General features: G+C 43.8%; 2 protein-coding genes across 5 annotated transcripts in view; both read left to right on the forward strand.

Moving 5' to 3' along the window:
- The window catches only part of ankhd1 (ankyrin repeat and KH domain containing 1), a 26,776-nt gene extending 16,172 nt beyond the window's left edge, over positions 1-10,604 (forward strand). For all 4 annotated transcript variants that reach the window (XM_088431609.1, XM_088431611.1, XM_088431612.1 and 1 more), the window contains 21 exons: positions 2-141; positions 230-341; positions 508-653; positions 733-875; positions 1,181-1,394; positions 1,704-1,879; positions 2,291-2,453; positions 2,539-2,634; positions 2,709-2,825; positions 2,911-3,079; positions 3,361-3,557; positions 3,632-3,981; positions 4,840-4,992; positions 5,110-5,259; positions 6,068-7,604; positions 7,723-7,906; positions 8,619-8,744; positions 8,844-9,095; positions 9,186-9,370; positions 9,728-9,895; positions 9,973-10,604. In XM_088431609.1, the coding sequence (XP_088287735.1) occupies positions 2-141; positions 230-341; positions 508-653; positions 733-875; positions 1,181-1,394; positions 1,704-1,879; positions 2,291-2,453; positions 2,539-2,634; positions 2,709-2,825; positions 2,911-3,079; positions 3,361-3,557; positions 3,632-3,981; positions 4,840-4,992; positions 5,110-5,259; positions 6,068-7,604; positions 7,723-7,906; positions 8,619-8,744; positions 8,844-9,095; positions 9,186-9,370; positions 9,728-9,895; positions 9,973-10,032 (4,838 nt within the window). In that variant the 3' untranslated portion in view covers positions 10,033-10,604. The remainder of the gene's footprint in view (position 1; positions 142-229; positions 342-507; positions 654-732; positions 876-1,180; positions 1,395-1,703; positions 1,880-2,290; positions 2,454-2,538; positions 2,635-2,708; positions 2,826-2,910; positions 3,080-3,360; positions 3,558-3,631; positions 3,982-4,839; positions 4,993-5,109; positions 5,260-6,067; positions 7,605-7,722; positions 7,907-8,618; positions 8,745-8,843; positions 9,096-9,185; positions 9,371-9,727; positions 9,896-9,972) is intronic.
- A 595-nt stretch (positions 10,605-11,199) lies between these two features.
- higd2a (HIG1 hypoxia inducible domain family, member 2A) lies at positions 11,200-12,574 on the forward strand. Its single transcript, XM_088431623.1, has 2 exons — positions 11,200-11,425; positions 12,093-12,574. Exons 1-2 carry the CDS (start codon positions 11,233-11,235, stop codon positions 12,257-12,259), a joined length of 360 nt encoding a protein of 119 aa, XP_088287749.1. The 5' UTR covers positions 11,200-11,232; the 3' UTR covers positions 12,260-12,574.
- The last annotated feature ends 211 nt before the right edge of the window (positions 12,575-12,785 follow it).

Genomic DNA, 12,785 nt, shown 5'->3' on the forward strand with positions numbered 1-12,785 from the left:
GCTGTGAGCAGCCGTGTGCCCATGCTGAACACAACCACCTCACCCACTCCCTTGTCCCAACCACCCACGCAGACGTCTGCCAACATCTCTTCGCCACCATCTGTGCTACCCCTCTACCCCTCTGTTGACATCGATGCACATGTAAGGCACTTTGATATTTGCCAAAATACACACACAACTGCAAGTGAGTGCTCAAATCATGAATGATTGAAATTGTCTTCGCCACCAGACGGAGAGTAACCATGACACTGCGCTGACTTTGGCATGCGCTGGAGGACATGAAGAGCTGGTGTCTGTCCTTATTGCACGGGGAGCCAACATTGAGCACCGTGACAAAAAAGGTACAATTTAGAGCTGCAACGATTAATCAATTCTTTAGTCTATTTGCAGGCAATATCCGACTTTTAAACCTTTAATTGCTCATTTGTAGGCTAGTCATGTATAATAATAAAAAAAAAAAAATATTTTGCTGACAGTAAATGGTCATATCTGCTCACTTCTGCTTAGGTTTTACCCCTCTTATCCTGGCTGCCACTGCCGGCCATGTTGGAGTTGTGGAAGTGTTACTCGACAAAGGTGGAGACATTGAGGCCCAGTCTGAGAGAACCAAAGACACACCTCTCTCCTTGGCTTGCTCGGGGGGACGACAAGAGGTACAGTAATGTATTTTATCAAACTTTATTGCCTTGACAATCTTTAAATTTCTTTATGTATTTGCCTCTCTTCAATCAGGTTGTTGAGTTGCTGCTGCTGCGGGGTGCAAATAAGGAACATCGCAACGTTTCCGACTACACGCCTTTGAGCCTCGCAGCCTCTGGTGGATACGTCAATATCATCAAGATACTCCTTAATGCTGGAGCTGAAATCAACTCCAGGTGAGCGCACCTACACTAGGCTTCCTCGGTCTTGAATTGACTTTACCCTGGATGTTCTCGATACTAATATGCAATATCTGCTTACTCATGAAATATTTACCTATGGTAATCAAAACCTGTTAGCCCTCTCAATTTATTCACACAAACACTGTTATTAACACAACACAGGAAAGTATGATTAAGGTGCAATTGATGCATTTAAACCATATATTACTGCTTATTTAAGGTATTTGTGTTTTGAAATGAATGTTACTACATAATGATGGACTCATAATAATACTTTTATTCAATAATTTTCTCACCAGGACTGGCAGCAAACTCGGAATATCTCCTCTAATGCTGGCAGCAATGAATGGTCATGTACCGGCAGTCAAGTTGTTGCTGGATATGGGCTCAGACATCAATGCCCAAATTGAAACCAACAGAAATACAGCTCTGACCCTAGCTTGCTTCCAGGGGCGCGCTGAGGTTGTTAGTCTACTCCTTGATCGCAAGGCAAATGTAGAACATCGTGCAAAGGTGACACATCTTAATGCTTTTATATATTATTGATGAAAGGTTCTCATTTCAATTCTTGACCTTTTTAGGGACTGAAGTAGCAAATGTATAACTATTATCAAGGTACCACCTTTTCACTGTGAGCATAAGCGGCTCTAGAAAATGGAAGATATAACAATATGTAGAAAAAAAAAAGTTGTGCCTTAAAGATTCATATTCTTTGATCAGCATGTTTGAAGATTACCATATGTCTTGTGTGGTTTAAATGAGATTTATAGATTTATGTTTTTAATGCTTATTCCAGTAACTAATGGATGGCTGACTTTGCAGACTGGACTCACTCCTCTGATGGAAGCTGCCTCAGGAGGCTATGCTGAGGTGGGCCGTGTGCTGTTGGATAAAGGTGCTGATGTGAATGCTCCACCGGTTCCCTCATCCAGGGACACTGCGCTCACCATCGCTGCTGACAAGGGTCACTACAAGTTTTGTGAACTGCTTATCAATCGGTGAGTCCTGCTGTTTTTTCAGAGGTTATTTGTCTGTCCGTCTGAAATTTCAGAAGTTTCATTTCGCACAGTCTTACGATACTGCCATGTGTAAAGTCTGTTAAAAGAAATTGACTGGCTGTCTTGTTCTTGAATTGTAAATCAAATTTTCTGCCTGCTACATTTAACATATTCAATATTTTAAAAAATAGCAGATGGCGAATTGCTTTGCAAGTGTTGTCGCTGATGTTCAGCGTTTTGGAGCTCCCAACAATATAACAGTTCTTCAGATTATGTTTGCTTTTCAGTCACAACTATTAAGCTTGTTTTTTTTTTCCATGCACGCATGCACTTCCCGATGTAAGCTTTTAAGGCTGTTCCAAAGTATTTGAATGTTTTTCCGTGATTCCTATTGCTTTCATTATTTTGCAGGGGTGCTCATATTGATGTACGGAACAAGAAAGGAAATACACCCCTCTGGCTGGCAGCAAATGGTGGCCACTTTGATGTGGTCCAGCTCTTGGTTCATGCAAGTGCAGATGTGGATGCAGCAGACAACCGCAAAATTACCCCTCTCATGGCTGCCTATCGCAAGGTGCCATGTGGACATGTGATTTCATATATGGTATTTTTGAAAGACATCTTGAATCTGACTTTAACTGATTACCTTTATATTTTAGGGCCATGTAAAAGTGGTGCAATACCTTGTCAAGGAAGTCAACCAATTCCCATCAGATATTGAGTGCATGAGGTACATAGCGACCATTGCTGACAAGGTAGGAATTTCATTCATTACATGAGTTTGAAAAAATATACAAGCTTTGACAACCCCCATTCCCGCCATTTGCAGGAGCTCTTGAAGAAGTGCCACCAGTGCATGGAGACTATCGTCAAAGCCAAAGACCAGCAGGCAGCTGAGGCCAACAAAAATGCAAGCATTCTTCTCAAAGAGCTTGATCTGGAGAAGGTGCTGTCCACCAATTTCTGCACTTTGGGAGGCGACAGCTTCCAACTATTGTTTATTGTCACTTAAATGGCTGTCTGTTCTTCAGTCTCGAGAGGAGAGCAAAAAGCAGGCTCTGGCTGCCAAGCGAGAGAAGCGCAAGGAGAAGCGCAAGAAGAAAAAAGAGGAGCAGAAAAGGAAGCTGGAGGAAGAGGAGGGGCAGAAAACCAAGGAGGATTCGTCTGATATGCAGGAGCTCAAGGAAGATTCCGCTGAAGGTAATTTCATTGACGTTTGTGTCTAACATCGGATCTACACCAACAATTTTAGGCTCATTCTTGTCTGCACAATACCAAGTGCATTAGTGTCATGAGTATTTACAAGTATCCATACTCGACCCTTACATTAAAACCTTCAAATCCTAGCTCTATATGTGGATTTGTAAATGTAGGTCTCTATGGCTACAGAAAATATGAATGTAAATAAGTGATGACAGTAGTATAGTACTGTACTGTATGTGGTTAAGGTATTTCCTCCCATTTCTATCTTCCTTTATCAGAAACTGAGGTTCCTATTGAGCCTCCCAGTGCGACAACGACCACAACCATTGGGATATCTGCCACCTCCGCCACTTTCACCACAGCTTTTGGAAAGAAGAGAGCAAGTGTAGCCACCACCCCGAGTACCAACCGCAAGAACAAGAAGAACAAGACCAAGGACTCGCCAAATGAACCTATAATATTGCAGGATCCGCAGGTGAGTAGCGCTTAGTTTTTACTTATTACGTTTGCTTTTTTTATCCATCCGACACTTGTTTGTTGTTCTTATAGGTTGCACTAGCACAGCACAAGGCTGACAAGAACAAAATCCACGGGGAGCCCCGAGGCGGAGGTGGGGGTGTGACAGGTGGCAACAGCGACTCTGACCCACTGGACAGCACCGACTGTGCCAGCGAAAGCAGCAGCAGCGGTGGAAAGAGTCAGGAGCTCAACTACCTGCCTGACCTCACCTCGTCTACGTCCTCCTCCTCTTCATCCTCCTCATCCTCCTCTGCCCCATCCTCAGGGGCCGCCCAAGCCCAGACCATTTCGGTTGGCCCAGAAAAAAGACACTGTCCTCAGCCTCCGACTGAAGGCAAAATGGACAAGGTCACAGTCTCCATCTCAAAACCAACACAAAAGTGAGTCAATGATTTGTGAATGTTTCGATGTTTGTACTATGGACCCCCGTATTACAACGTCCCTGTTTTATGTTATTTTCATGTTGCGACGTGGAATACTGAGTTTTTTTCATCCCCTCTTTATGACATTTTCACGGTTATGCGACCAAAACAACTGTAATATGTACTATTGCCCTCTGCATCCATGCAATGCATGACTACAGTGCTGGTCTGCTACTGGTCGGCGTCTCCTCTCGGAGATGGTGGTCTGCTATTGGTCGGCCTCACTTCTTTAAAATGGCTGAACAGTAAAGCTTTGTTCGATCGTGAGTGGTTACAAAACCATATTTTTAATGCATTTTACTGCTTAATTCAAAGTTGAAAGGGTTAGCCGTGGGTCCCAACATTGCTAGTGATGTTAAAGAGAGAAGTAAAAAGATGATTTATATGGGAACAATCCTGGAGATAACCCTTATTAGGGAATATGGGCATAACAAGCGGCACTCGAAGGTAAATAAATCCTTTCTATAGATTTTATTTATGATGTTTTCTGATTGTATACATGTGTATTATATATACGTAGCACTTACTATACTATTTTGTTACCAATTTTTAATATGTATGGACAATTTTAATGTTTTTACCTGGGGTTCTAAACGCATTATCTATTTAACATAGGTTTGGATTGCCCGTCATCTGACAAATTCGTCTTACGACCCCAACCGCGGAATGGATTAATGTCGTAACACGGGGGCCCACGGTCTTTTGATTTCTACTCATCTGTGTCAATGCAGAAATGCATTTGACATTTTTTTTTATATTTGGTGTGATTTTTAGATTTGGTGTGAAATGTAATTTTGTCTGCCTATTTCTCTACAGAGCTCAAGACATGCATGACTCCACCTCAAACTCTCTGCCCTCCCCATTCAAGACCATGGCTCTTCCGGTTACCTCACCCAACAGTAAGCTTAGCCTTACAAGCCCCAAGAGGGGCCAGAAGAGGGAAGATGGTTGGAAGGAGGTTATTAGGAGGCAAGCATTTATTTATTTATTTATTTTAACCAATGATATATTTGGTTTGCTGTTTGTTGTTGTTGTTGTTTTGTTTGTTTTTGTTTTGTTCACGCCGGCATTTTGCTCCTTTTGCAGATCTAAAAAGCTTTCTGTGCCTGCCTCTGTTGTGTCACGTATCATGGGCCGCGGGGGCTGCAATATTACGGCCATTCAAGATGTGACCGGAGCTCACATCGATGTCGACAAACAGAAGGACAAGAACGGCGAAAGGATGATCACCATAAGGTAGATTTTTAAAGGCTGAACAATTAATTTCTTTCATATTTGTGTATTTTATGTACTACGTAAGGTCACTGCTGAGGAGGTCCACAGGTTTATATTCTTTTGTGAAACAAATAGATAAAACCACAGATTTCTTAATTGTCACACTTGTTTGGTAACATTTTGCGACGTTGCAGAGAATGCTTAAGACTGAAAATCAGTGTTTTAAAAGTTCACTACTCTGAATTGTATAAACTGCGTTTCATAATGGTTCATCTGGCATTATTTTAGTATCAGCCAATTGACCGATGCCAGTATGAGTAATTAACCCTTGAGTAGTCACTGATACCGATAACAAGTACCCATGCCACTTTTGATACCTTCCCCCCAAAAATACCCCCAAAAACAACAATGCAGATAATTTTGAAGACTTACATTTTACAGTATAGCATTTTCCTTAAAATTCAATTTCATGTTAGTGATCTTAAAACTGCTGTAAGAGTGTGGCTGATACCAGTATAGTATCAATGTCTTGAAATAAAGCCAGGTGTCGTCAAAATACCTATACTTGGCAGTAGTCCTTGCCCAAACCCTAGTTTATTGCATATTTGTGAAATAAAACTAACTCAGAAGACAACATTGAAACTATGCCGTATTTACTTAAAATATTTATGTGGGATGACAATATTATCACGCCCCTTGGTTATCTGTTATTTTTTTAATCCTAATTTGGTCCTTAGGGTTGGTCATTCCTGGTAAAATCAGTCTACAATGATTTCTGCACCATATTTGGATATACTTGTGATCTTAAGCTGTGCTTTTGTTGTTGCAGAGGTGGCACGGAGTCTACGCGGTATGCAGTCCAATTGATCAATGCGCTAATCCAAGACCCAGCCAAAGAGCTTGAGGATCTGATCCCTCGCAATCACATTCGAGTGCCAGGCTCCAAATCATCCTCGTCGTCCTATGGCAATAGCACAGGAGGGGGCAGTGGTTCAAACTCGGGACCAAAGTCCCTCAGCTCACTGGTTACCTCCTCAGGCGTGTCGTTCCAGCCCTCTTCATCCTCTTCATCGTCATCTTCTCAGGCTGGAGGAAAGATGGGAGGGAAAGGCCTGTCATCAAATGTCAGACAGCCTTTCCCAGTATCGCTGCCCCTTGCCTACACTCATCCTCAGCTGGCCCTGCTGGCAGCTCAGACCATGCACCAGATCAGACACCCTCGGCTGCCCATGGCACAGTTTGGCGGCACTTTCCCTCCCGCCGCCAGCACCTGGGGCCCCTTCCCCGTGCGACCCGTGAGTCCCGGCAGTGCTAACAGCTCCCCCAAACACAACGGCGGCAGCGCGCCGGGCCCAGCCAGACCCAACTCAACCCCCAGTGAGCACAGCAACGCCGCCAGCGCCGCAATCACCACAACCACCAACACCACCACCACCAGTGCTCCCAGCGCATCGACTGCTCCGGTCACGCCTCACCCCCCTAATCCCACGCCGTACAACCCTCAGCCCGCTATCCCCACACCCTCCTCGGCCAGGAAACAGCTCTTTGCTCCCGATCCCAAGTCTGCCGCCGTTACCTCCGTGTCAGCCGCCGCTACTGCGACCAGCAGCAACAACGTGGTACGAGGCACAGGATCTCCGGCGCACCACAGTTCCTCTGTGCCAGTTAATGCTTCCCAGCAACAGGTGGGAAACATGTCTCAGCCTCCCCTCCAGCACGTTAAAACGGAGCCCAATGCTGCGATGGCACCAGTAAAAGAGAAACCCCCTCAACATGTTGAGAATCAGCCCATTCCCGCCGGCGATGGCATTGCTTCGGCAGGCTTCACCGCAGCCTCTGTGGCTTTGCCTCCCAAAGCGGAACCTCGGCAGCAGTTGCCTGCCCCATCCGCCACCATTTCATCCACGGAGCCTCCCCCGGCACTCCTCAACTCCCAACCCAACTCCCACCTCGCTGCTGTACCTCCTCCTGTCCTCTCACACAACGTCGCGCACCCTAACAACACCTTGCCACACTTCTCAGCCCCAGCTCCAAGAGTCTCTCATCGTATGCAGCCACCGGGGCCTTACTATCCACTTCCCGAGCAGCAGCAGATACAGACGCAGCAGCAGTCTCAGTCTGTATTCGTCCCCTTCAATCCACAACAAGAACCTGCAAAACCGACCCAGAACCAGACATCCCAGTCGTCAAGTTTGCCTCTACAGGCTCAAAGCCAGGCCCAGGGCTCCCTTCAAGTCTCTGCCAATCTTGGCATGATAAACGGTTCCCAGATCCAGCACGTGGCTAACGCAGCCAAGCAAATGCCACCAAACTTTGGACCTGCGGGCCTCTTCAATTTCAGCAGTATCTTTGACAATAATAACCAGGTACAGCAAATCAGCCCTTACTCCTATCAAAATCTAGCCCTTTTGTATCCACTTTGCACTAGAAATTTCATTTCAGAAAAGGAAACTAGATGGACTTAGTCATTTGTTTATCTTGCAGGTGGGAAACAATCAGGTGTGGGGTCATCTTCCTGCTCGTTCGCCTCCAGAGCCATCATACTCTGCCCCACCGGCCTATGTGAACGTGGGCCAGATGGAGAGCATGATCCCCCCACCTCCACCAGATAACTCCAAAGCTCCAGGTTACCGTTCTGCGTCTCAGAGGATGGTCAACAGCCCTATCGGTAAGAACGAGTTGAATGAGTGTATTTTCTTTATGTATTTATTTTTTAAGTTACCATGTAGACCAGAGATGGCTAAAGTTTGTTTGCAAAAGACATTCCAATTTGACTACGACTACAAGAATTTTGAAAATCTGCGTTTTATAGAAATTGAGTCTTTTGTGTGGGGGAAACTGTCATTTTTGGTCAATGCTTTTTACAGTATAATGCACATTGAAACTGTTCCTAAAACACCCTTCAAATTAGAGTAAACCGGTATAGGCTATTTTTTTCTCCTCACTTCTTCCATTTAGTTTTTTACTCAGGGGAACAGTCTTCTCCGGTTAGCTGAGAAGTTTGTTGAAAATATATACCAATTATTCGAGGCAAGCCAAGTTTCCGAGTTGTCATTGTCAAAGTTAGCATCATGTTTCAAACACCGACACTTGCCAAAAAAAAAACAAACCTTGATTTAAATAGCGCAGTTGGAAGATTACTCGTGAAAAAAAGTATTTGGTGGCTGATAGTCATCTATGAAGCATTATAAATGCTACTTACGTTGTTTTCGGGAAAAAAATCGCAACGACGACCAATTGTCTCGTTGCCAGTATAAAAAACAATTTTAGTTTTGAAAATTGAGAGCCATTGTGAGTATACTGTCGCCAGTCGCCCATCCCTCATGTAAACACAAGACCAAGGAATTGGTGTAAACTCCAGATGCACTCTGCCCACACAGCATTGACCAGCTATGCCACCAGTATCTCCGGGAGTCAGGTGTATCTGCACGGTCACACAGGAGTCGGCACGCCCTCATTCAGCAGGCAGCACTTTTCCCCTCATCCTTGGAGTGCTTCCACATCAGGTAGGAGTCATGGAATAGCTTTGTATTTGGCTAAGAAAAAGTAAAGGCCACTATGCTAGCTAGTTCAGTCAACTCTCAATGTGTCAATTCCTCCAATAGGCGAGTCTCCAGTTCCGCCTCCATCGACGGCATCGACCTCCAGCCTCTCCACCTCGGCCGTGGCCCCGCCGCCCCAACCCAAACAAGGCACCTCCTCTCAGCAAGACCGGAAGGTTCCCCCGCCCATCGGCACGGAAAGACTGGCGAGGATCAGACAGACGGGCTCGGTGAACCCCCCTCTCCTCACCACCAGCTACACGGCCTCTGTTGGACAAGGAGGCATTTGGTCTTTTGGTGTTGGTAGTGCTTCAGGTTTGAAGATCCGTTTTTATTCACTGTTGAAAAGAGTGGGGTCATTACTTTTAAAAGTACTCTTGCTAAACTTGCAACCTGTTGTTACAGAGGGAATGTCCGGTTGGTCCCAACCCCTGATGAGTAGCCACATGATGCATCCTCAGCTACAGGCGGAGCAGTCGGCCTTCTCGCAGCATCAGCCCATGGAGCAGGATGACACGGGCATCGCTAACCCCGCAAATAACTTCCACCAGCCTCAGCACATGCCCAACACCTACATGGACTTCCCAAAGGTAAACGCAAAGCAAAAACGATGCGCCTCAGTGTTATGCCGGCATTCCCATTTCCAAGCTATGAATAATGCACAATAAATGACACAAAATTTGTTTATACTGGGATGTATGTTCCAGTCACGCCTCAAATACAATTAAAAAAAAATCTCGAGTTTAAAGTGGTTATTTGGAGAGGTCATGGGTTTACCCCTCCTACTTGCTTAGGTCACATTTTGGCAAAAAAAAAAAGAAAATACCCAGTGTCCAAACACGCAGCGTTAATTCTTCATCTGACAAATATATAAGGACTGGCAGACAATCCCCACTCTTGCCCCCCATAATAACGGCAAACAAATGTTTTGTGCTGTGCCGCATCAGGGAATGCCCATGTCAATGTATGGAGGAACCGTGCTGCCCCCTCATCCGCCAATGGCGGAAGGGCCCGGGGGACCCATGTACAATGGTTTGCATGCCGGCGACCCCGCGTGGAGCCCCATCATCAAAGTGGTTCCCAACAACGCAGACAACACCGACCCACAACAGCAGGTCAGGTCCCGCTCTTTTGTCACGCCACGCCACGCCAATTTGGGCCTGCGACTGACGTTTTTGCTTTGTACCCCCAGATGTGGCCTGGCACCTGGGCGCCCCACGTGGGCAACGTGCACCTCAACCACGTCAACTAGATGGCGTTCTGTTCAATCAAAAATTTCAAAAAAAAAAAAAAAAAAAAAATAGAAAGAAAAATAAACACGGCTTACCAACGGATGATTCTGACCAATGATGACGAAGAACAACATATTAACCCGACTAGACAAGCGAGAGTTGCAGAGCAGAGGTTGAAGAATTGAAAGTTCTCCCGAGCCCATTCTTGATGTGCCTATTTGAGAGGAGAAGTTGAGTGTTCTGATGATTCAAACATAAAAAAAAAGTTCGATGGCCTGTTCAACAGGAACCGTTCTGCATAGTTTAGAGACTTTTGACTTAAACCCGCATTCACCGTTCTTTGGCTGTTCACCGTTCTTTGGCTGCAAGAGGCTGGACATGAAGTAGCTATTTAAACTCGGCCCAGACCTAGTTGATGATTACCTAAAGAGAAATCGGAACCTTTTAGAGTGGTAAATACATGTATAATTGTTTACATACTAAAAAGGGTTAAAATGAGAGTAAATTTCATGTCGTATAGTGGCTCTACTTTATGTAGCCTGTATTAATGTGAAATATTTACCTTAATATTCAATAAAAACGTTGAAAAGTTTTGGCCTGTGTTTTTTTTTAAACCTTTTTTATGCCTTCGGAACAGCAGAATATGTAAAATGACGTTTTTTTTTATAGCTGGAAATGGAAAGTTAGACGGTGTATTGTTAGGAACTTTTTGAAAAAGTGGGGTTCACACAATTACTTGAGGCTTTTGCAAAAGAGCATCAAGGATGTAAAAAAATCTTAAATCTGGAGTTGAACAGAAGCAATTAAAACCACGATGATTGGTTCATTCTCAACACAGTTCTCCGTTTTGAGGATCTGCATTGACAACATTAAAATTGGAAGCCAAGTTCTTTTGTTTTTTTAACTATTGTATGCACCCCTAGAAGTCTAAACACAACATTCTGATTAATATTTCGGGTGTGATACTCAGCAAACATCACCCGTTTTATTCCACATCAGGGGAAGCCGTTTGCTGTTGCCTCAAAATGAACGACTAGACGAGAAACTTAGAATGTAATAGTACCTACGAGTTTTTCCTCTGGTAACAGTGAGGACTTTTCGAAGGCGCTTTTGTTGAGAACGTGTCTCTCTTGCTAGACTTTTACTGTGAAGTTCAATGCAGAAGTCAAAGCGGAAACGTTACAATAACAACTTGCGGACTTCCGCTCCGGGAAAAAAACATGGCGGCGTCCGCAACTTCAGTCGTAGCTGACCAAACGACACCACCAACCACCTCGGGAGGAGGAAGCATCCCGTTTGACTTGTCGCGGCCTCCGGTCATCGAAGGCTTCAGCCCTCTACCGAGAGTCAAAGATGAGACATTCAAAGAAAAGTTCTTGCGAAAAACCAAGGACAACCCGTTCGTCCCAGTAGGTGTGTTACACAAGCCCGAGACCGCCCTCTTATTATTTTATTGGTAGTATATATTGTTGTGATGAGATGGTTAATGTATCCTACACGGCGTAAACTTTTAGTCTCAAACTTTTTTCTTTTTTCTTGGCGTAGTCGACAAATGATACCCTTTTCTGTTTAATCAAATGTGTTTAGAATATCTGCTTCTCTAGTCTGTTACTCGCTAACTCAACAGTATTGAATGTTTAATGAATTAGAGTTATTACATTTCATTAAAATTACTATACGGAATTGAAATATTTCCAGCCTTTAAGACCAAACACGGTGATATTTTTGTAAAGGGTTAATATCAGACGATTAATTGGCTGGGGCCCAAACAAAAGTGTTCCCTCGCTTCACCGCGGTTTGTTTATTGCGGATGCACGATCGCAGATTTGCGTTTAAGATCATAACTTTTTCTATTGCAGGTTTACGACACAATTTTCTTGCAAATTTCTTCCTTTTAAGTCAAATCAGTCAAAAAATGTCAATTGCATTAATTTCCGTTTGGATTTATCTTGACATTTTCCTTTCTAGATTTCACCATATGAAATAAATGTTGGATTTAATAAGGAAACAAAAGCAAAAGATAAGATTGAGGAAAAAATGAATGCATGCGGATCCAATGGCGTTTCTGTGCATTTTCCAGGCTGTTTAGCGACAGCGGGAGCACTGATGTACGGCCTGCGAGCATTCCACCAGGGCAAAACCAGACAGTCACAGCTGTTGATGAGGGGCCGCATCTTCGCCCAAGGCTTCACCGTCGCTGCTTTAGTTGTCGGCGTCGTTGCCGCCGCACTCAAACCCAAACAGTGAGGAAAAGGAGGCACAACTACTATACAGTGCATCCTTCCATTCACATTCAAAAAAACTGAATAGTATGTGTATGTACTCCATATATACATTATTCATATGCCAATGCTACTCATTGGTATCTGGATAGCCTTATTTATTGTTTAAAAGAAATTGTAATTTCAGAAGTGACCTGTAATAAAATCATCTAACATTTAAGTGCCTTCTGAAATACATGTCATGTGGACCAAGTTTTTTTTATAGTAAGCAAAACATAACTTGAAAGACGAGAAACTCGTTGGAAATAACGAGTAATAAAAAGTTATTACTCTACTGTTTCATTGACCAAATTCCTTTTTCACTTTTCTCAATTTTCATGTTATCCAAATAGGCGAACTTAGTACTATTTTGTGCATTTGACTATTGCATAACTATAACTACCTTACTACATGTAACACAAGAGGGAAGAACAGCCATTTTCAAGTACTTCAATTATAGTATTTATACTTTTAGTATCAAACCAGTAAAATTCATTTTGAATTTGCATTAT

The sequence above is a fragment of the Hippichthys cyanospilos genome, chromosome 13 (assembly GCF_059441005.1).
Source record: "Hippichthys cyanospilos isolate Australia breed blue-spotted pipefish chromosome 13, RoL_Hcya_1.0, whole genome shotgun sequence".
NCBI lineage: Eukaryota > Metazoa > Chordata > Actinopteri > Syngnathiformes > Syngnathidae > Hippichthys > Hippichthys cyanospilos.

Coding starts and splice junctions, on each gene's coding strand:
- higd2a (XM_088431623.1), top strand. CDS start 11,233: ATGGCGGCGTCCGCAACTTCAGTCGTAGCTGACCAAACGACACCACCA. Junction 11,426..12,092: donor CAACCCGTTCGTCCCAGTAG/GTGTGTTACACA, acceptor TGCATTTTCCAG/GCTGTTTAGCGACAGCGGGA.